This window comes from Meles meles, chromosome 16 (genome assembly GCF_922984935.1).
Source record: "Meles meles chromosome 16, mMelMel3.1 paternal haplotype, whole genome shotgun sequence".
Lineage (NCBI taxonomy): Eukaryota > Metazoa > Chordata > Mammalia > Carnivora > Mustelidae > Meles > Meles meles.
The window spans coordinates 32001610-32024756 of NC_060081.1; the positions used below are offsets into that span (position 1 = coordinate 32001610).

At 41.0% G+C, this 23147-nt stretch overlaps 2 protein-coding genes across 2 annotated transcripts; both read left to right on the top strand.

Moving 5' to 3' along the window:
* The first annotated feature begins 8041 nt into the window (after nt 1-8041).
* LOC123926575 lies at nt 8042-12766 on the top strand. Its single transcript, XM_045980532.1, has 3 exons — nt 8042-8331; nt 8858-12601; nt 12739-12766. Exons 1-3 carry the CDS (start codon nt 8285-8287, stop codon nt 12764-12766), a joined length of 3819 nt encoding a protein of 1272 aa, XP_045836488.1. The 5' UTR covers nt 8042-8284.
* An 88-nt stretch (nt 12767-12854) lies between these two features.
* LOC123926576 lies at nt 12855-22308 on the top strand. Its single transcript, XM_045980533.1, has 2 exons — nt 12855-19527; nt 22277-22308. The coding sequence occupies exons 1-2, from the start codon at nt 12873-12875 to the stop codon at nt 22306-22308; spliced, it is 6687 nt and encodes a 2228-aa protein (XP_045836489.1). The 5' UTR covers nt 12855-12872.
* Nucleotides 22309-23147: the final 839 nt, after the last annotated feature.

The following is a 23147-nucleotide window of genomic DNA, read 5'->3' on the forward strand; positions in this document are numbered from 1 at the left end:
CCACCCAGGTGCCCAGAGGGTTAGGTCCTCAAACCATGGGAGTAACTGTTGCTTTTCATCTTTGCCATCTGAAGGCAAAATCTGTGGCTCAGTTCCAGTGTGCCAAGCTTGGTCACAGAAACCTTTGTCAAGACTCCCAGTCTACTATCTCTGAGATCCTAGGACCAGGAGGACCTGAATCCCACCAGGCTCAGGGCCTCATTATTTCAGTGTAATTGCAGCTTCAGCATTGTCTCCATATCAGGAAGCCAGCTTCCTGTTCTTCTCAACCCTGGAAACACCAAATACTAAGCCTCCGGCACAATTCAGCTTAAAATACTCCACAGGTCTAGTCTTATATGAGGGGTGTCTTTAAGGTTCTTGGCAATTTTTTCAGCAGGAGAAACTTAACTCTTTGCCATGGATTAGGAAAACTAAGCCCTTAAGAACAAAGGCCTGGCTACCCTCTTTGGGGAGGGCAAGCATTCGTTCCTTTCTCAGAAGGATGTATAGTGTAAATTCCTCAATGTCACCTTGCTACATAATTAATAAAATTTCCTAGTACATATATATGTAAAAAAAGGCTTTTTTGTCAAATACACTTTTCATTCAGGCATAATTATAAACAGCAAAATGCATAGATCTTAAGTGTACAGTTTGATGAGTTTTGATAAATTTATACACCTATTAACTAGCACCCCCAATCAAGCTTATAATACTGCCATAATCCTAGAGAGTTCCTTCATGGTCCTTGCCAGTCTGTTCTCCTCCCACCCAGAGGCAATCTCTATTGTGATGTCTAGAGTCATGGATTATTTTTGCCTCATTTGAACCTTATAAAAATAGGATTATACATCCATTGGGAGATGATTGGAAAAAGACGATGTGATATACATATACAATGGAATATTATTCGGTCATAAAAAAGATTGAAAACTTGCCATTTGCAACAGCACAGGTGGATCAGGAGAGTATAATGCTAAGCAAAATAAGCCAGTCAGAGAAAGACAAATTCCATATGATTTCACTCATATGCGCCATTTAAGAAACAAAACAAATGAACAAAAGAGAAAAATGAGAAAGACAAACCAAAATACGGACTCTTAGCTATAGAAAACAAACAGATGGTTACCAGCGGGAAGGTGGGTGGGAGGATGAATGAAATAGGTGAAGGAGATTAAGAGTATACTATCTTTATTCTTTTTAAGATTTTTTTTAAGTAATCCTTATACCCAACGGGGGGGGGGGGGTCAAACCTACAATCCCAAGATCAAGAGTGGCACACACTACCAACTGAGCCAGCCAGGCACCATAAGAGTATCTTGATGAGCTCCAAGTAGTATATAGAACTGTTGAGTCACTGTATTATATACCTGAAACTGAACATAACACTGTATGTTAACTATGCAGGAGTTAAAATTTAAAAAGTAAAAAAAAATAATTTCCTTCTTGCATATTGCATTTCAAAAAGTCAGTTATTTTTTATAGTTAAAATGTATATAAAGTGTCTATATAAAATGTAAGATAAAGTTTCAAGATGTTAATTGTAAATGATACATTGTTGATGTGGAACCCTATTTCCATTGGAAATATGCCTGGCCATGTGCTATGTATGTTTAATTTTAGTAGATGATAACAAACAGTTCTCTAAAGTAATTATACCAATTTATACTTCCATTAGTAGAGTATGAGAGTTCTAGTTTCTCCACATTCTTGTGAACACTTGACATTGACCATCTTTTAATTTTAGCCACTCTAGGTAGTGTGTTTGGCATTGCATTGTGGTTTATAATGTGCATTTCCATGTTTACTAATGATACTGAGAAACTTCTTATGTTAATTGGTCATTTGAAAATCCTCTTTTATGACCTTCCTGTTCAATTTTTTTGGCCCATTTTTAACGGTTGGATTGCCAATCTTTTACTTACTAATTTGTAGGAACTCTTTACATATTATAGACATGAATTGTTTGTCAGATGTAGGTATTCAAAATCAATCTTCCCACTGTGGCTTATCTTTTCACTCACAGTGGTGTGCTAATGAACAGAAGTTCTTAATTTTAATGAAATCCAATGTATCAGTTTTTGCTTTTATGCTCAGGGTTTTTTTTTGTCATGTCCAATGTAAGAAATTTTTGCCTGCCCCCAGGCTATGATAATAGTCTTCTATGTTTCTTCTAGAAGCCCCCCCCCACCTTTTTTTCATTTACATTAAGGCCTATGATCCATCTCAAATTACTTTTTTGTGTATGGTATAAGGTAGGGATCAAAGTTCTTTTTTCCTCCCATAGAATTATCCAATCCCTCCAGGAAGGCAGGGACTGGGTGAAATGAGAGAGTCATTCACCTTGGGCACAAAATTTAAGGGGCATCAAAAAGCCTAGTAAACAAGGTAATATTTAATACAATATTATTTAAAAATAAAAATTAATGTGGAAAATTTATGATGAACAAAATACCAAAATTTTAAATCTGACACTACCCTTACATGACTACCTCACCATCACACTCTAAACTCCAGTCGTTTCTCCCAGCACCATTTACTGAAAAGACCATCACTTTTTCTCTTTCAATTGCATTGATGACCCTGTCATAAATCATATAAATGTTCACATGTGTGGGTCAATTTCAGGGCTCTTTATTTTGTTACTTTGGTCTGTCTGTCCTTATACTTCACTGTCTTTATTAATGAGACTTTGTAGTAAGTCCTGAAGTTTGGTCGTGTCTTACAACTTTGATCTTCTTCAAAATTGTCTAGTTATTCTAGTTCATTGGCATTTCTTTCATTTTTTTTAAAGATTTATTTTATTTATTTTAGAGAGAGAGCAAGTGCCCACGTGTGAGCTGGGGGAGGGGCAGAGGGAGAGGGAGAGAGAGAATCTCAAGCGACTTCCTACTAAGTGCAATGCCCAATGCAGGATCACAACCCAAGCCAAAACCAAGAGTTGCACACTCAACTGACAGCCACCCAGGCATCCCAGGTCATTGGCATTTCTGTATTTTTTAATTATCCTGTTAATTGTCACACAAAAATATGCAGGATTTTTATGGGAATGAAACTGAATTTATAGGTCAGTTTAAGGATAATTAATGTAGTAAAAATAATGAGTGTTCTGATCTTTGAATGTGTTTGTCTTTCCATTTATTTAGGCCTTTTTAATTTCTTTTAATAATATTTAGCTTTCCATAAAGAGGGATTTCTGGAGCTATAGTAAATAATTTTTTTTTGTCATTTTAAGGAAATTTTTAAACAAATCAAAAGCACATAGAAGTGCATAATAAGGGGCACCTGGGTGGCTCAGTGCGTTAAAGCCTCTGCCTTTGCTCAGGTCATGATCCAAGGGGGTCCTGGGATGGAGCAGAGCCCTGAGTTGGGCTCTCTGCTCAGCGGGGAGCCTTCTTCCCTTCCTCCCTCTCTGCCTACTTGTGATCTCTGTCTGTCAAATAAATAAATAAATAAATAAATCTTTTTTTAAAAAGTGCATAATGAATCTTCATGATTCCATAACCCAGCTTCAACTCTGCATTGTTCTGAAGCAAATGTCGGGTAACATAATTTCATTCATAATTAAATATGTGTGTCTAAAAGGTAAAGACTCTTTTAAGAGAAAATACTTAATCACAGTATCATTACTATGCCTAAAAATTTAACAATAATCTTTGAGTACCATCAAATATCCATCAGTATTCAAATACCAAATGTAGGGGTGGGAGGTTGGGGGAACAGGTGGTGGGTAATAGGGAGGGCACGTTTTGCATGGAGCACTGGGTGTTGTGCAAAAACAATGAATACTGTTACGCTGAAAAAATAAATAAATTAAAAAATAAAAAAATTATTAAAATTAAAATAAAAATATTTTATAAAGAGTAAAAAAAAAAAAAAAAACTACCAAAATAGGAAAATAAACACTGAATTTGGTTTGGGCAAATACCAAATGTATCATAAATGATATAAATTATTTTTTACAGTCTGCTTGACTCAAGATCTAAATAAGGTTCACATATTGAGATTGGTTGGTGTGTTTAATTTCCTTATAATTTGTAGATTCCCTACCTCCATATCTTTCTTTTATTCTTTCCATTTATATGTTAAAGAAATGGATCATTTGTCCTCTAGAGTTTTGCAGGCAAGATTCTACTGATTAAATACCCATGTTGTTATTTAATATGTTCCATTTTTCTTCTCTATTTCTTTAAATGGGAAAGTTGGGTCTAAGACTTATCAGAATTACTTCTTTGGAGGGAGGGGAGACAATTTCAAAGGTCATGATGATTATTAGGAGGGACACAATGTCTGGTATTTTATTTTATTTTTATTTTTTAAAAGATTTTATTTATTTATTTGGCAGACAGAGATCACAAGTAGGCAGAGAGGCAGACAGAGAGAGAGGGGCAAGCAGGCTCCCCACTGAGCAGAGAGCCTAATGTGGGGCTGGATCCCAGGACCATGGGATCATGACCTGAGCCAAAGGCAGAGGCTTTAACCCACTGAGCCACCCAGGTGCCCCAACGTCTGGTATTTTAAATGCCATTTTCTAGGGGCACCTGCCTGGCTCAGTCAGTAGAGCATGTGACTCTTGATCTTGGGATAGTAAGTTTGAGGCCCACACTGGGTGTAGAGATTATTTAAAAATAAAATCTTAAAAAAATGCCATTTTCGGAATTATATCAGTACTTCAAAATAGGGTGCCTGGGTGGCTCAATTGGTGAAGCAACTGCCTTTGGCTCAGGTCATGATCCTGGAGTTCTGGGATCAAGTCCTGCATCAGGCTCCCAGCTGCACAGGGAGTCTGCTTCTCCCTCTGATCTTCTCCACTCTCATGCTCTCTCTCATGGTCTCTATCTCAAATAAATATAAACAAATAAATAAAATAAATCTTTAAAGATTTATTTAATTTTTTTATTTTTTAGAATTTTTTTATTTATTTCTTATTTTTTATAAACATATAATGTATTTTTATCCCCAGGGGTACAGGTCTGTGAATCGCCAGGCTTACACACTTCACAGCACTCATCATAGCACATACCCTTCCCAATGTCCATAACCCCACTCCCCCTCTCCCAACCTCCCCTCCCCCCAGCAGCCCTCAGTTTGTTTTGTGAGATTAAGAGTCACTTATGGTCTGTTTCCCTCCCAATGCCATCTTGTTTCATTTACTCTTCTCCTATCCCCCTAACCCCCCATGTTGCATCTCCACTTCCTCATATCAGGGGATTTATCTAAAATTTTTAAAATTTAAATTTCGTTTTAATTTTAATTTTAAATTTAAAAATAAAATCTATAAAGATTTTTTTTTATTCATTTATTTGACACACAGATCACAAGTAGGCAGAGAGGCAGGCAGAGGGAGAGAAAGAGGAGAAGCAGGCTCCCCACCGAGCAGAGAGCCTGATACCAGCCTCCATCCCAGGATCCTGAGATCATGACCTGAGCTGAAGGCAGAGGCCAGGGTTTCTATTTTCAATCAGTTTTTTAAAAATTAAATTAAATTATTTATATTTAAAAATATTTTATTTATTTATTTGACACGGAGAGAGATACAGCGAGAGAGGGAACACAAGCAGGGGGAGTGGGAGAGGGAGAAGCAGGCTTCCAGCTGAGCAGGGAGCCAGATGCAGGGCTTGATCCCAGGACTCTGGGAACATGATCTGAGCAGAAGGCAGACTCTTGACAACTGAACCACCTAGGTACCCCTAAGCATCCAAGACTTGATCTCAGCTTAGGTCTTGATATTGATCTTTATCTTGATCTTAGGGTCATGAGGTCAAGCTCTCCATTGGGCCCAGTATGGAACCAACCTAAAAAAAAAAAAAACAACTGATTTTTGTGTGTTGATACTGCATTCTGTAACTTTGCTAAATTCATTTATTAGTTCTAATTGGGTTTTGTGTGTGTGTGTGTGTGTGTGTGTGTGTGTGTATGTGTGTGTATTATTTACGATCTTCTGTAAATAAGATTATGTCATCTATGAACAGAGATAGAGATTGTTTAACTTTTCCTTTCCAAAGGAAAAGATGGCTTTTATTTTTCTTACCTAATTGCTCTGGTCGGAGTTTCTAGCACAATGTTAAAGAAAAGTAGTGAAATTGAGCATCCTTGTCTGTTCACTACCTTAAAAGGAAAGCTCTCAGGCTTTCGCTATTGAGAATGATATTAGCTATGGGTTTTTCATTAATACCCCTTACTATATTGAGGAAATTCCCTTCTATCCCTAGTTTGTTGAGTGTCTTTATTTTTTTTTATTAAATCATGAATAGGTGTTGGATTTTGGCAATCCTTTTTCTCCACCAGTTGAGATAATTGTCCATCTTTTTTCCCCTTTGTGTTATTAATGTGGTGTATCACATTGATTTACTTTCTTATGTTGAACCACCATTCCTGGGAGAATTTTTGCATTTAACGCTTTTATTCAACACTGTTTAGCTAAAACATTTGGCAATACTATGAATAATATTATGTAGACTCTTATAATACACTCTCTGAGACTGATGTCATGATTCAAAAGGGAGAAATAAAAATTGTTTTATTTGAAATGGTAACAAATGTAATTTCTGCCTTTAAAGTGACCTGGAACAAGCTTGCAAAAAACTTAGGAGATTACGTTACTGATTGGGAAATCCTGACCTAAAGGATCAAATAAAAATTCCATCATTTGGCAAAATCTGGCTTCCGCTTATATTTTCAGCTTTTGTCTTAGCCAATGTGCACCTGACACTCATGACTTTATAATCTTCTTGGTGATGGTGCTTTTGACTTGCCTGGCAGGCTCTTTTTTTCACCAAAAACTTTCTGTTGATTCTTCAGACTCCAGTACAAATGGCCACTTCTTGAGTAATTTTCCCCATCTTTCCCAGGCAGTTAATCACTGTCCTTTTATTCTGTAACACTTATATTTCTGTTATATATTTATTTATTAATATATCTATAAATTTTAATAAATTTAATATATTTATGTTTTGTTATCTATTTATTTATATACTATTTATGTGTTATATATTTGCCACACTGTATTATAATTTAGCTGTTTAGACATCTGTTTTGCCATTAATGTGAATTCCCAGAATACAGGGGTCATATTTATCTTTGTAGTCCTAGCACCCAACCTAATGCCTAGAACTTAGTAAGCACTCATTAAATGATCTATGAATACATGAATGGGGTGCCAGTTGTGCTGTGGTTATGGACACCAACTGTATCAATATTTGTGTCTGTGAGAGGAAATGTGCTCTTGATTCTCTAACCTAGAACATTTTCTGATTTTATTTTTTTCTCTTTGTGCCTCTCTAGACTTCAAAGCAGCGTAAATTGAAAAAGATCCAGAAACTCACAGGTCAGAAAGATCCTATCCTTTATTCTTCAGCTCAAGGCTAATGACAAATCAACTGTGGGTCTGCTTTAAAACTCCAGACTTTAATAACAGTTTGAGGGAGGGAATTTGAGACAGATTATGTAAACGAAAGAAATGTGCTTATTCTTTCTAGCATCTCCAAAGATGCTAGATTCTTTTTAGCAACTTCCAAAGAGATGTAAACAGATTGATAATTCTTCCTATGCTTCTTTTCCCCATGCTCTCTTTCCTAATTTTCCTTTCGTGTAGAACTCAAAGCATCAGGAAAGAAATTTGGTGAGATTAATGTTTGGTGCAGGAAGTTCCGATAACTTTTTCCCCTGTCATAGGCACTGGGTAGACTCTGTTGGGGGGAAAAACATGTGTTATGAACTTTGATTCCCCTACTCCAACTCCCTACTCGCATGACTGTTCCTGCGCTTTCCAACAGCTTAATCTACTACATGGTGAAGGCAGCAGAGTAGAGTTCAAAATATAAAAACTTGAGACTTGGGTTAAGTCTGAGCTCTACCACTAATTAACTTAATGATCCTAGGCATGATTTCACCTTTGTTGTCTTATCTGTAAAACACCGGGGTGGAACAAGGTAGAGGTGGTATCAACAATTAGGGTGCTAAAAGCTTCTTTACCTCTGTTCCCAGCTTCCCAGTGGGAAGAAAAACTTAGGATGAGCTGCTCGGAAGCTACTTGGACACAGTGAGTAGAGTTGACCTTCACTATCTATTCCTCCTCTCTTCAGCTTACTCTACTGATAAACTCTGTATGAGTTAGGAGAAAGGTACCTAGTACTGTTTTACTTCCCTCACAATGATAGCTGTTCCTTTTCTAAGTTAAGTCACTATTCTTATTGGTTTCCTTACTAGTACTTTAATATCACTTCAGTGACATTGACCTACTCTTGTGTCCAGCTTTTCAGGTCTCCCTATAGGATGGGCCCAGGAGTATGTACTCTGGTCCATGGACAGAAGTCTTCATCAGATCTTCCAACATCTGGAATGTGCAAGGTCAGGGAAGGTCATTTCTGGGGGGAGGTTGGGTGGTGGAAGTTTTTGTTTTTGTCTTAGGTAAACTCTACCCACAATGTGGGGGTTGAATTCTTGAGACCAAGAATTGCATGCTCTACCAGCTGAGCTAGCCAGGTGCCCCAAAGGTGGTAGAACTTTTAAGAGGGAGGGAGGAAGAGACCAAAGAAGGGAGGTAGTAGAGAGGGAAAGAGGGAGGGGAAAAGAGAGGGAAAAGAGAGATTGTTAGGTGGTGGCTTATTTACTTAGTTTTGGCAGTGGGGATAAATTCTGGGTCCAAAGGTTTTAGTCCATGGATCATTTCTGATTGGAATGGAGACCCATACCGTCCTCTCCTCCTGGTAGAGGAATTCTTCACACAAGTAATTGATATTGGGGAAAACAATCTCTTTTGTTGTTATTGTTCTCCCTCGGGCCAAAATATTTCACATTTGAAATAGCCGTTACCTTTCCCTTTTCCTACTTTTTCCAGCCTCAAAGCAAATGGAAACTTTTCTTTATTTCTTAGATCAAGTCTTAAGAAATTATGTTTGCCTGAATCACAGGATGTGATTTCTTCCTCCACCTCCTCTGTGCTTGTGGCTCAGAAGCCTGTTTTACCCTGTTGTGGCTGTAAGAAGGCAAAACATTCTACTAAGGACAGCAGCTCCTTTGGATCATTATGCAACAACTCCTGCCTGTCCCACCTTCCCGTCTTTTCTGAAGGAACAACCTGGCAACTCCGGAGCCATAGTTTACCTATTTTACCCAAAACCCAGTCTTCCATGTTCAGGAACAAAGGCACACCCCTGCCTCCTTTTCAGCTCTCAGAGTTTGGGAAATCAAAACTTTTACAGAATTTGGCAGCTCTTTCACCCTTAAGATCCCAAAACTCTTTTATCAACTCTATGTTTGAATCCCCAGATCTCCGCCAACAAGAAAAAACAAAGAATGGGGGAGAGAGCAAGAGTCATTTGACATTGGATCATGGGCCAGATTTTATTTTCACCAAGGCAAGACCACGATTCTCGGGGTGGGCTCCAATCCGGCTTTCTCCTTTAGCTAGGTGGGAGTTAGAGGGACATATGGCTTGGAAGGTTTATACTTTGAGGGAACAAGCAGTGCCTCTGCCTGTGAGGGAATCATGGGGAATGCTGAATTATTTAATTGAGGCACAAGGAGGAGTTCCTGAACCAGAGAAACCTCAAATCCAGGTATCTGTGCCCATTCATCAAAGCACTGAACAAAGTCTCTACAATAAATTCCCAAACTGTCCATCATTTCAGCTCCATGTGAATATTGGAGTGGAATCTGGATTAAATAGAACAGAAACAAAAATTTCACAGTCACTTATCCCAGGTAAGCAGTCACAACTTGGGGATGGCCCCCAAATCCTTACATCCAGGCCCTTAGTTACATCATTGGGCACTCCACTTCCCAAAAATTTAGGAGCTGACATAATTCCAGAGAAAACCACTGGACTGCAGAAGGAGCCAAAACATGTCCTAGAACTTAATATAGAACAGAGGGTCATAGGTCGTCTGGAAAAAAGGATTCAGCAGCATAAGTCCCACATGACTAATGTGGAACTGACCCCAAGTCTACCATGTCAAGTTACAGATAGTATAAAGGTAACTCCTTTAGCATTACTTCAAGTCATGGATTCGATGGGGATGATCCCAGAATCACATTCAGAAGTGATAGAATCTGTAGGTTTGTTCCCACAGCCACCAGCCAAAGTTGGGAAACCAATGGAAACCACAAAAAAAGTGAGTGTAAGCACTAAACCATCATATCAAGTCACTGAACCAGTGGAGGTAACACCAAGTGCTCAGCATCGAGTTATGGAATCAAAGATGACCTCCAGACCAGTGAATCAAGTCACAGATAATGTGACGGTAACTCCTGCAGCATTGCTTCAAGTCACAGATTCTATGGGGATGATTAATGAATCACATCCACATATCATAAAACCAGTGGGAAAAACCCCAAGAACACCATCCCAAGCCATGAAATCAGGGGAAATAGCCACATCATTGGACCATAAAGTTATACCATCAGGAAAGATGCATCCAAAGGCAAAATATACAGTTGTGGAAACTGTGGAAATGACTTTTGGGCCACATCCTAAAGTTACTGAATCAGTGAATATAACCTTAAATCCAGAAAGTCAAATCACAGGACCATTGAAGATTCCTCCAGGGCCAATATGTCAAAATACAAGATCACTGGAAATGATCTCCAGTCCATCGCATCAAGTTACTGATTACACGAAAGTTACTCCAGTGGCACAATTACAAGCTATGGATTTCATGGGAATAATTCCACCAGCACCGCCACATGTTATAGAATCTGGAGATTCACAGTCTGAAATTGCAACTTTGGCCCCAGGAGCAACTCAACCAGTCGGTTTGACATCTTCTAGCTGTCCTCCTACTATTGGTCCACCTGGAGTTGTAGGATCTGTGGGTTTACCTCCAAAGCCACCACTTAAAATCACAGAATCAGTAGGGATGATTCCAATGCCATCACATCAATCCATACACTCTTTAAAGGTAACCCCAGCAGCACTGGGGTCACCCATGGGAATGATCATAACACCACAATCACAAGTTGTAGAAACTCAGGATTTGACCTCAAGGCCAGTATCTCAAGTCAGGAAACCTCTGGAGTTGACTCCTGGGTCACGGATTCAAGTGCAAGACTCTGTGGAGATGACTCCACAACCATATGTTCAAGGCACAAAAACTACAGCATTAACCCCAGGGCTACCTCATCAGGTCATGGAATCTCCACGTTTGACCCCAAGGCATCAAATCTTAGAATCTTCAGAGATGTGTCCAAGGCAAAGCCATCAAATTATGGAAACTATGGGGTTGGCTTCTGACCCCATAATCAGAAATCTGGCTGAGCCAAAACAGTCACATCATCAAATAATGGAACATTTAGGGACAGTCCCAAGATCACTGGGTCAAAGAGCACCATCTAAGGAAATGAGCCAAGAGCCACTGCATCAAGTCACAGAATCTGCAGTAATGACCACTACATCTCTACTTCCAGGTGCAGAATATCTGGGGGTGAAGCCAATGCCACAAGTTAAGACTGTGGATTCTATGAAGTTATCCCCAGGATTGCAGAATGTAAAATCTATAGACGTAACTCCAGGTTCGGTCCCACAGATCGTAAAATATGGACAGCCGATCCCAACTGTGAGCCCTATAGAACTGGCCCCAGAACTTCAACTGCAGACTGTAAAATCTAATGAGTTGGCACCTATTTCACAGCTGGAAAGTGGGAATTCTGTGCAGTTAGCCCCAGGGTCTCAGCTTCAAGGTGTGAAATCTATTCATTTGAACCTAGGAACACAACAACAAAGTGGAAAATCTGCTGAGTTAGCCCAGACACCACACTTGCAAAATAGGAAATCGCTAGATTTGACCCACAATTCACAGTTGCAAGGTCTGGAATATGTTCATTTGGCCCTCCCACCGAAGTTTTCAGATACAAAAGCTGTGGAGTTGATCCTAAGACCACCACAGGAAGATAAGAAATCTATGGAGTTTGCCTCAAAGCCATGGTTACCAGATGAAAGATCTAAGGAGACAGCCCCAGTACTATTGCTTAAAGATGTGAAATTTCCTCAAATGGCAGAATGTAGAAATGTGATTCCTGAAACACAGGTGGAAAGTATGAAATATGAGGAGCCAAGCTCAGGGGCACACATTCAAGCAGTAAACTCTGTAGAGCTGAACCTCAAGCCAAATCATCAAGCCACAGAACCTGAAGGATTAACCCCATGGCACCAAGCTTTGGAATCTTCAGGAATGATCACAGAGCCAGGATATCAAGGAGCAGAAGTAGAGTTGACTTCCAACCCTTGTCACCACAGGAAAGAATCTATGGAGTTGACACAACCATCTTTAAGAAGTACTCCAGGGCCATTGAACCAGACTTCAGAATGTATGCAGGCAAACTCAGTGCCGTTCCAAGATGCTCTTGAGACAATGCTCCAAGGCGTAAAAGCCCTGGAGACTCGAATGCCTCAACACATAATACAAGAATCTCCAGCGTTAGTACCAGGATCAGAGATGCAAGGAATAAATCCAGAAGTGTTGAACCCAGAGTCCCAAAGTATGACGTTTGTTCACCTGAATCTAGGACCATATTCAGAATTTAGGAACTATAAGAAGTTGACCTCAGAACCTGAATTTCAAGGTATGAAATCTGTGCCACTGACCCCAGAACCACAGCCCCAAAGTACAAAACCTGACGGGTTAGCTCTAGGTCCATTAATGCATGGCAATACAGCTGTGGATTTAACTGTACCACTGGAAGTATCTAAGAGGTTGATTCCTGAAACACGCTTACATGTTGAATCGAGGAAACTAAGCGTGGAACCACATTTACTAGCAAAGACATCTTTGGGTCCAACTTCTAGACCAAGGCATCAAGACACAGCCTCTGTAAAGTTAGCTTCTGAGACCCGGCCACAAGAGGAGGAATCTGTGAAGTTAATCCCACAGCAAGTCACAGGAACTCCTGCGATGATGCCCAGGCCATGTTTTCAGAATTTTTCAGAGATGACTCTGGGGCCAGGCCATCAAGACACAGAAACTGCACAGCTGTTTTCTGGGACTTTGCGCCAAGTGGCATTAACACCAAAACCAACAGGTCAAGTTATAGAATCTACGGGAATGACTCTAAAGCCACACCTTCAAGTTACTGAGCCTTCAGAGGTACCCCTAAGGTCAGAATACGAAAACACAGAACCTTATGGGTTGGCATTGTCTCAAGTTGAAAATATCCAGGAGACAATGCCAGTACCACCATATTCAGTAAAAGGATCCCTGGAATTGACTTTGGGACCACAAATGCAATATGAGAAATCAGAGCCACTAATGCAAAATTTGAAATCTGTGAAGTTAACCCCTGTGTCATCCCCAGTAGTGGTGGGATCTAAGCAATTTATCACAGGACCAAAACGACATGTTCCGGAGTTGACCCCAGAGCCACAGTTCCAGGGAGTAAAGTCTATGCAGCTGCATCCAGAGCCACAATTACAAGACGTGGAATATGTTAATTTAATCCAACAGCCAGCTACTACTGGAATGGTAGAATCTGAGAAGCTGGTACAAGAACCAATACTACAACATATAATATCAGAGGAATTGACTAAGGCGGCACAGCTTCAGGATGTGAAATTGATCCCAGGGCCACATTTGCAAAGTGTCAGATTTTCAAATTTACCTCCAGGACCACCTTTTCAAGGAGAAAAGCCTGTAGATTTCATCTCAGAGTCCCCACATCATAGTGTGAAATCTGATGCACTGACCCCAGGTTCCCCAGTGCAAAAAATCAAATTGTCAGACTTTACCCCAGGGCTAAAGCATCAAAGTGTTATGTCCGTACAATTGTCTCCAGAACCAGAAACTCAAGGTATGAAATCTGTGGAACAAAACTCAGGACCACGCTTGCAAGATGTCAGATTTTCTGATCTGACCTTAGAACCAAAGCATCAAGGTTTGAAACATGTGCAATGTATACCGGGAACACAGGTTCAAGATATACAATCCTTGGGATTTGTAACAGAATCACCTTTGCCATTAAGCCAAGGGCTCTTGAGTGAAAATATGAAAACTCTTCCGTCTATTGAAGGATCACAGTTTCACAGCACGCAGTCTATGAAGTTGACCTCAGAACTACAGTTTCAAGGTGTGCAGTCTCAGGAACTGCACCTAGGGCCAAGGCAGCAAGATGTCAAATTTTCTGAATTGACTTCAGGGCCAAAACTTCAAGCTGTCAAATTTGGGGAGCAAACCCCAGGATCAGTGTTTAATGGTGTAAATTCTGTGGAGATGACTCCAGAATTAGCATTTCAAGATTCTAAATTAGCAAAGACATCTCCAAGGCTTCAAGATATAAAACAGGTGGGGCTTACCCCAGGGCCATGGTTACAAGATGTCAAATTTTGTGATCGGACATCAGGAACGCAACCTCAAGGTGTGAAAACTTCAGAGTTAAACTCAGGGCCACAACTACAACATGTGAAATTTTTTGAGTTGACCCCAAACCCAAAGATGCAAGGAGTAAGATCTGTGGGGTTGTCCCCAGGACCTCAAAAGCAAGTGGTCAAGCCTGATATGCTAGTACCAGAGACACAGTTTCAAGGTGTAAAAAATTTAGGGAGGGACCAAATGTCCAACTTGGAAGGTAACATTTCTTATCGAATTGTCTCTCAGCCAGAGAAACCAGATGCAATATCTATGGGGTTGACTCCTGAGTTACAGTTGCCAAGTGTAAACTATTCTGAGTTGGCTAGAAGAACAAAGTTACAAGGTATAAAATCTTCTGAATTGATCCGAGGGCCAGGTGTGGGGGGTATGAAACCAATGGAGCTGACCCCAGACTCAAAACTTCAAGGTGTAAAATCTGAGTTGTTGACCTCGGAGCTGAAAGATGTGAAATCTGTGGTCTTAACTACAGGACAGGGTCCAAAAGGTACGAAATCTACTTTGCCAACCCCTAGTCCACAGCTGGAAGGTGAGAAATCTATGGAGATAACTGCAGTGCCATGGATAGACTATGTCAAACCTGTGAAAAGTACCAAAGATACCAAGCTTCAAGGTACAACTTCTGACTTGATTCTGCATGCAAGAATTCAAGACTCCAAAGCTGTGGAGTTGGTCCAAAGAACACAAATGCAAGATGTGCAAACTGTGGAATTGAAAATTGAAAGTGAGAAATCTGTGCCTTTTGCACCAGGGCCATTACTCCAAGGGTCTGAACTGCAAGGTGTGAAACCCAAGGAACTGACTTTAGAGCCACAAATCCAAGAGAGTAAATTTGTCGACAGTACCCCGTGTTTCAAGCATCAAAGTTTAAAATCTGTAGAGGAAACTCCAGATTCAGAGCCGCAATGTGTACAATCTGTAAAGTGGACCCCAAGGCTAAACAAGCAGGAAGTAAAATCTGTGAAAGTGACCAGAAGATCAAAGTCTCAAGGAGTAAAAACTATGGATTTTGCCCCAAGGCAACAGTTTCAAGAGACAGCACTCATGAATTTAACTTCTGGGCCAGAACAGGATGGCACGATATCTGTAATCTCACCAAAGCAGCAATGTGTGAATTCAGAGCAGGTGAAGAGAGGGGCTATGTCGGACGATAAGCTGTCTTTGGAGTTACTTCCAGAGCTAAAATTTAAAGGTAAAAAACTAGTAGACCTCAATTCTGAGTTACAGTTTAAAAGTATGAAATCAGACTTGACTCCAGAATCAAATATTCAAGGTTTAAAACCTAAAGAATTCAAGCCTGATCCACTTGAACCACAGTTGCAAAGCATAAAGTCTCCTAAGTTGACCCCAGGGTCACCATTGCACCAAATTGAAGTCTCAGAGTTTGCTTCAGAGCCACAGCTTTGTGTAAAAACCGTTGAGTTAAAACAAGAGCCACTGCTTGAAAGTATGAGATGCATTCAGTGGATACCAGGACCTAAGTTCCAAGCTGTGAAATCTGTAGAGTTAAATCTCAGGTCACAGTCTCAAGGTGTTAAATCCCTAGGGTTGAGATCTTTGACACAGTTAAGAGATGTGAAGTCATCTGAATTGACTCTAGGGTCAAAAACTCAAGGTGCGACATATACAGAGTTCAACCTTGGGCCACAGTTGCAGAACATGAAAATCCCTGGGGTGCTCCCAGGAACACAGCTGCACAAAGGGAAGCTTTTGGCATCAACCTCAGAGCCACAGCTTCGAGATGTAAAAACTACTGAGCTCAAAAAAGAGCCACAGCTGGAAAGAATGAGGTGTATCCAGTGGATACCAGGACCTGATTTCCAAGGTGTGAAGTCTATAGGGTTACAGTCTCAAGGTGTCAAGTCTCTAGGGTTGAAACCTTTGATACAGTTAAGAGATAGAAAGTCATCTGCGTTAACTCCAAGGCCAAAGCTCCAAGATACGCAATCTTCAGCATCACTCCAGGAACATAAGCTTCAGGACTGTGATTTGACACCTTGTCTACAGGTTAGAAGTGTGAAATCATGTGAGCTGACTTCAGGGTCAAAGCTCTGTGATATAAAATTTATGCCACTGAAATCTAGGCTTTGCATGCATGATGGGAAATCTAAATTGACTGCAAAATCAAAGCTTCAAGAAGCGAAACCCTTACATTCATCCCCAGGAGCACAGCTTCAACGTGTGAAGTCTCTGGTGCTTATGGAAGATTCACAGCTTCCTGGTGTGAAATCTGGCGTATTAAGCCAAAGGTCACAATTACAAAGCAATACAACTATAGAATTGAACTCCCCACTACACTTGACAAGCATGAAGTCATCTGAATTGACTCTTCAGACAAAGCTTCAAGGTGTGAAATCTGAGAATTTCAACTCTGGGTCACAGTGGCATGATCTAAAACCTTCTAAGTTGTCACCTGAGGTAAAGTCCCAAGATAAGACATTTACTGAGTTAAATCCAAGTTCACAGTTGAAAGGTATAACATTTTCTACATTGATCACAGGGACAAAGATTCAAGGTACCAAATGTACAGATTTCAACCTTGGGCCATTGTTACAACATGTGAATTCTTCTGAAAGGACCTCAAAGACAAAGCTTCAAAATGTAAAACATAAAGAAAGCTGCCCCAGTCCCCAGGTGCAAGTTGTGAAATCTTCTGACCTGACCCTTGGATCAAAGCTTCAAAATGTGCAATTGGTGTTCAACCCTGACCCACAGTTTCAAGGAGTGAAAAGTTCTAAATCAATTTCAGAAACAAAGATTCAAGATATGGAGTCTGTGAATGTCAAACCTGGGCCACAGCTGAGACGTGTGAAATCTTCTGAATTGATACAGGGGACAAAGCTTCAAAAAGTGAAGTCTGTGGATTTCAAGTCAGGCCCACAGTTGGAAGATGGGGCATCTTCTAGATTGGTCATGGGTATAAAGCTTCAAGATGTAAAATCTCTGAATTTTAAGTCTGGACCACACTTGAAGGATGTGATAGCTTCACAACTGATCCCAAGGGAAAAGCTTCCAGGTGTGAAATCTGCAGAACTGAAAGCTAATCCAAAGTTACAAGGTGAGAAATCTTCTGATTTGATCCTGGAGAGGAAGTTTTCAGGTGTGAAAGCAGGCCCACAGTTACAAGATGTGAAATGTTCTGAGTTGATCATGGGTATAAAGCTTCAAGATAAAAAATCAGCAGGGTTTGGTTCTAGATCACACTTGCAAGGTATGAGATCTTCTGAAGTGATCCCAGGGTCAAAACTTCAAGAAGGGAAACCCTCTGAGTTCAACCACGGTCCAAAGCTACAAGGTGGGAAATCTGATTTAATTCAGATGAGGAAGCTTCAAGGTGTGAAATCTGTGGAGTTCAACCCTGGACCTCAGAGACAAGGTGAGAAATCTGACTTGATGCTAGAGTGCAGACTCCAAGATTTGAAATCTGTTGAGTTAAAACCTGTTCTGCAGTTACAAGGTGTACCATCTTCTGAGTTAACGCCAAAAACAAAGCTTCAAAATGGAGAACACGTGGAGCTCCTTACCAGACCCACGTGGCAAGACATGAAACCTCTTGAATTGACTCTAGGTGCAAAGACCCAAGATGTGAAATCTTTGGGGTTTGAGTCAGTCCCACAGTTACAAAATAGGAAATTGCCTATGTCGACACCAGGATCACACATTCAAGCCCTGAAATCTCTGAAATTCAGCCCTGGGGCGAAGTTGCAAGGTGCAAAATCTCCTGAGTCTGTAAAGCTTCAAATAATGAACACCACAAAGGTCAACCATGACCTAGAACTCCAGGTCACAAAACCCTCTGAGTTAGCTTTGGAATCAAAGATTTGCAATGTGATATCTTCCGAGTTCAATGCTGGGAAGCCGCGGCAAGAAGAGAAGTCTTTTAAGTTGAAACCATGGCCAGAGCTTCAAAGTGTGAAATTTGTGGTATACAACCCTGGACTACATTTGCAACATATAAAATCTTCAGAATTGTGCAAAGAGACAAAGCCCCAAGATGTGAAATCTAAGGAATCCAATCCTGAGCAACAGTGGCAAGATGTTAAATCTTCTGAGTTATGCCAGGGATCAAGGCCTCAAGGTATGTCATCTTTCAAGTTCAATCCTGGGCCACAGTTACAAGAGATAAAACCCGAGTTGTGCACAGACAGGAAGCTTCCATATGAGCAATTTCTGGAAACGAAGCATCAGCCTAAATTACAAGGTGGGAAATCCTCTGAATTTAATCTAGCCCCACAGCTTCAGTGTATAAATGTTAGGCCATTCAGTACTGGACCACAACTGAACAGGGTAAAATCTGAGTTGAATTCTGGATCAGAGTCTCGAGGTATAAAATCCCAGGTGTTCTGCCCTGGGCCACCTTTGCAAGATGTGAATTCTTCTGCATTTATTTCAAAACCAAAACTTCAGTGTGTAAATTCTGTTGGATGCAAATCTGAGCCACCCTTGCAAGGTATAAACCCTTCTGAATTAACTTCAGTTTCAAAACGTCAAGGTACAAAGTCTTCTGAGTTGAGTTCAGAGATCCCAAGGGAGACGACTATGGTGTTCAACCTTGATCCACCTTCGCAAGATTTGAAATCTGAATTGATTCCAGGGTCAAAGTTTCTTGCTATAGCACCTATGGAATGCGACCCTGAGCCACAGATGAAGTGTATAAATTCTTCTAAGTTGAATCCAGAGCCAAAATTACAATGTGCAAATTCTATGGGGTGCAAACCTGGGCCACCTTTGCAAGGCGTACAGTACTTTGAATTGATTCCAGGGACAAAATGTCAAGGTACAGGATCTCAGGTGAATCCGGGATCCAAGAATCCAAGTGAGACATCTATGGTGTTCAGCGCTGAACCACATGTACAAGAGTTAAAATCCGAATTGATTCCAGGGTCAAAGTTTCTTGCTGTAGCACCCATGGAACGCAACCCTGGGCCACAGATGAAGTGTGTAAATTCTTTTGAGTTGGATCCAGAGCCAAAGTTACAATGTGCTAATTCTATGGGGTCTGAACTCGGGCCACCTTTGCAAGGTATACAATCTTTTGAGTTGACTTCAGGGGTTAAATGTCAAGGTATGGGATCTTTTGATTTGAATCTGGGGTCAGAAGTTCTAGGTATGAAATCTCTTATGTTCAACCCTGTGCAACATTTACAAAATGTGAAACATGAATTTAGTCCAGGGACAAAGTTTCAAGGTATAACATCACAAGAATTAAACTGTGGCCCACAGCTGCAAGGCGTGAATTCTTCTGATTTGAATTTTGGGTCAGAACTTCAATGCATAAATGCTATAAAGTTTAATCCAGACCCACAGATGCAAGGCATGAAACCCTCTGAATTGAATCCTACGTCAGAATATCAAGGTACAAAATCTATTCTGTTCAACGCTGGACCACATTTGCAAGGTGTGAAATCTTCTGAGTTAATTCCAGGGACAAAGTTTCCAGAAATACAGTTTTTGGAGAACCACTGTGGGTCACAGCAACAAGTTATGCACCCAGTGTTCACTTTAGGCTCTTCACTGCATGGCAGGAAATCTGTGTTATTTTTACCAAAGCCACTGCTTGAAGATGTAAGGTCTGTGAAGATGAACAAAGAGCCAGTGTCTTGTGGTGGAAATTCTGTGAAACTGGCTTCAGGCTCTAAGCTGCAGGACTTGAAGTGTGAGATGTTTGCACTAGAGCCATGTTTTACAAAAGTGAAATCTGTGGAGTTAAATCCAGGGCCACATCCTCAAGGTATGAATTCTGGGGAGCTGCCCTCACACCTCAGGCAGCATAGTGAGAGATCTGTGGTGTTTGCACCAAAGTTGTGTTTTCAAGATGTGAAATCTCTGGAGTTGAAACCAGGGCCACAACCTCAAGATGTGAATTCGAAGGATTTGATTTCTTGCCTCGGGCAGAAATCTGTGGTGTTTGAATCAGAGTCATGTTCTCAAGATGTGACATCTTTGAAGTCAAACCTACAGCTACAGCCTCAAGGTGCTAATTCTTCAGGGTTTCCATCATGCCTAAGGTCCCCAAGTGTTAATTCTGAGGTCTTTGCACCGGAACTATGTTTTCAAGATGGGAAATCTGTAGAGTTGACACCAGGGTCCCAACAGCAAGGTATGAATTGCCAAGAGCTGACTTCAGGATGGCACGGTATGAAATCAATAGTGTTGGCACCAGAGCCAACTAAGAAGTTCATACCAGGACCCATGTTGAGTAGTGTTAAATTTTCAAATTTGTCTCCAGAATCACAACGACAGGGTGAGAAACCTTTGGAGTTTCCTCCAGAAGCAAAGTTGCAAAGTATAAAACATGTGAAATTGTCTTCAGCATCTCTGCAACAAGATATAAAATCTGTAGAGTTACTATCGGGGTCACTGCTTCAAAGAACAAAATCTGAGGAACTAACTCCAAAGAGGAGCTATCAAATCACAGACTCCTCTGAGATAATCCCTAGGCCAGGGCATCAATTTGTAGAAGGTGCAGAGATGATCCCAACACCAAAGCCTCAAGTCCCTAAATCTGTGAATTTGGTGATCCCAACACCAAAGCATCAAGTCTCCAAGTCTGTAAATTTGATTTCAGTACCAGTTTATCATACCACAGAAAGGTTGGCACATCAAGGCAATGAAACTGTAGAAAACTCTATGGGGTTGACCCCAAAGTCAACAAGTAAAACCATGGAATCTCCAGGAATGCCTCTAAGGCTAGATCTTCAAGTACCAGAATCTGATGATCTGACTCACGTGCTAAGGAATCAAGGCTCTGAATCCTTGGAATTAACCTTAAAGAAAATCCCAGAAACACTAGAGTTGCTCTCTCAGTCATGGCCTCAAGTTAAGGACTTGGGGGAATCACATACAAGGTCAGTGCAGGAAGTTACAGGATCTGAAGAGATGGCACCAAAGCCCAAGCATCACACTACAGAAACTATGGGGTTGACCTCCAAGGCAAGGCCAACAGAGAAGGAACTCCTTGGCATGACCCCAAAGCCAATAAGTAAAACCACTGGATATACAGAGAGCGCTCCAAGGCCCAATCCTCCCTTTGGCATGACCCCAAAGCCAATAAGTAAAACCACTGGATATACAGAGAGCGCTCCAAGGCCCAATCCTCCCTTTGTGGAGGTGATCTCCAAGAAAAGACTGCGAAGGGAAGAATCAGAAGCACTGACTACAAAGTCATTACATCACGTCCCAGAATCTTCAGAGATGACACCAAGGCTAAGATATCGAGTTCCGGAATCTGTGGCTTCAACCTCTAAGCAATGGCTTCAAAGGGGGGACTCTTTAGATTTGTCCCCAAGGCAAAGAGGTCAAGTTACAGGACATGCAGAATCTGTAGAGCTCACATCTGAGACATGGCAGCAAGGGGATGGACCAATGGGGCTGACACAGTCACAGAATCAAAGTATGAAATATTCACAGATAGCTCCAGGACTACAGGGTCAAATTACAGAGTTTATGAGGATTAGTCCAAAGCCGCTAGATCAAGTCACAGGATCTACAAAGACACAGCTTCAAGCTGCTCAACCAATAGGAATAACCTCAGTAAGCCCCCCCAAGTTTGTTGAATATGGGAAAGTGACTCCTGGGCCACCACTTCAGGTTGTAACTTCTGTAGCATTAACACCAGGGGGAACCTCTCAAATGGTAGACTACGTTAAACTGACTCCAAAAGTACAAGATGTGAGACCTTCCGAGTCTACCTCAGGGCTATGGTTGCAAAGTGTAAAATCAAAGGAATTAACCACAGAGCCAAGCCACCAAATTTTGGATATAACGAAGTCCACAGGGTTTCAAATTGTAAAGACTGTGTTAATCCCAGGGCCACCACTTCAAACTGTAAATTCTGAGGAATTAGCACCACTACCAATTCCTCAGATTGTAGAACCACTAGGAGTCTCCTTAGGATCAGCTACTGAAGTAATAGATTGTTTGGATTTCTTCCCAAGGCCACACCTTCAAGAAATGGAAGAACCTGTAGAACTAACTCTGAGGCCAAATACTGAAGAGAAATCTTCAGAATCACTCTCACAGCTAGCATTTACTTTGCAGGAATCTACAGTGTTCACTCATGAACAAGGGCTTCAGGCTGGGAAAGTAATGGGGATAAATATAGGGCCTCCTCAAATCATGCAATGTGAGGATTTGAATCTAGTACAGGTATATCAGAAGAGGGCATCTGAGGATTTTATTTCAACAGAGGAGTTACAAATAGGGAATTATTTCTCTAGATTTCTACAGAACTCCTCAAACTCGCTCATCTCAAGCTCTGCCGAAGCATCTGAATTAGGAAGCCTTTGTGATTTGGAGATGCCAGAAGTGTCAGGGGCCTTGGATATAAAAAACTTTGGGACAGATATTTTGCAGTCTGAAGAATACTTTCTAGACTCTGCTATGATACAAACTTCAACCCTTCCCTTGTCTCTTCACAATCAACCCTCTGATAAGACAGCTAACATTGTAGAAACCCCACATTTTGAGATCCCAGGAGTGGGTGTCATATCTAAGAGGACTGATAAGAAGCCGGTGGGGAAGCTAGAGAATTCACTCCAGCGCCTATCCCAACATCCACTGCAAAGCTGGAGATCACCATCTAGGACCTTCCAGTCAGGATCAGGAACTCAAAGAGGCCTTAACTGGTCTGTCTTGAGCAGACAACAGAATGTCTGGGAGAATCACTCCTGGAGACAGCGACTACCCAGAAGATATCTCTCCAATATGCTAGTGTTAGGGAATGTCTTGGGCACCACTATGGAAAGGAACCTTTGTTCTCAAACACCTTTAACGGGAAGAGCCACTGCAGATATCTGTCAATCTATT

What these genes read in the sequence shown, in the direction of transcription:
- LOC123926575 (XM_045980532.1), top strand. Translation starts at nt 8,285, where the DNA reads ATGGACAGAAGTCTTCATCAGATCTTCCAACATCTGGAATGTGCAAG. An exon ending in CAACATCTGGAATGTGCAAG is followed by an intron (nt 8,332 to 8,857) that starts GTCAGGGAAGGT and finishes TTTATTTCTTAG; the next exon opens with ATCAAGTCTTAAGAAATTAT. An exon ending in CAAAGTACAAAACCTGACGG is followed by an intron (nt 12,602 to 12,738) that starts GTTAGCTCTAGG and finishes CACATTTACTAG; the next exon opens with CAAAGACATCTTTGGGTCCA.
- LOC123926576 (XM_045980533.1), top strand. Translation starts at nt 12,873, where the DNA reads ATGATGCCCAGGCCATGTTTTCAGAATTTTTCAGAGATGACTCTGGGG. An exon ending in TCCAGGGACAAAGTTTCAAG is followed by an intron (nt 19,528 to 22,276) that starts GTATAACATCAC and finishes TTTCTTCCCAAG; the next exon opens with GCCACACCTTCAAGAAATGG.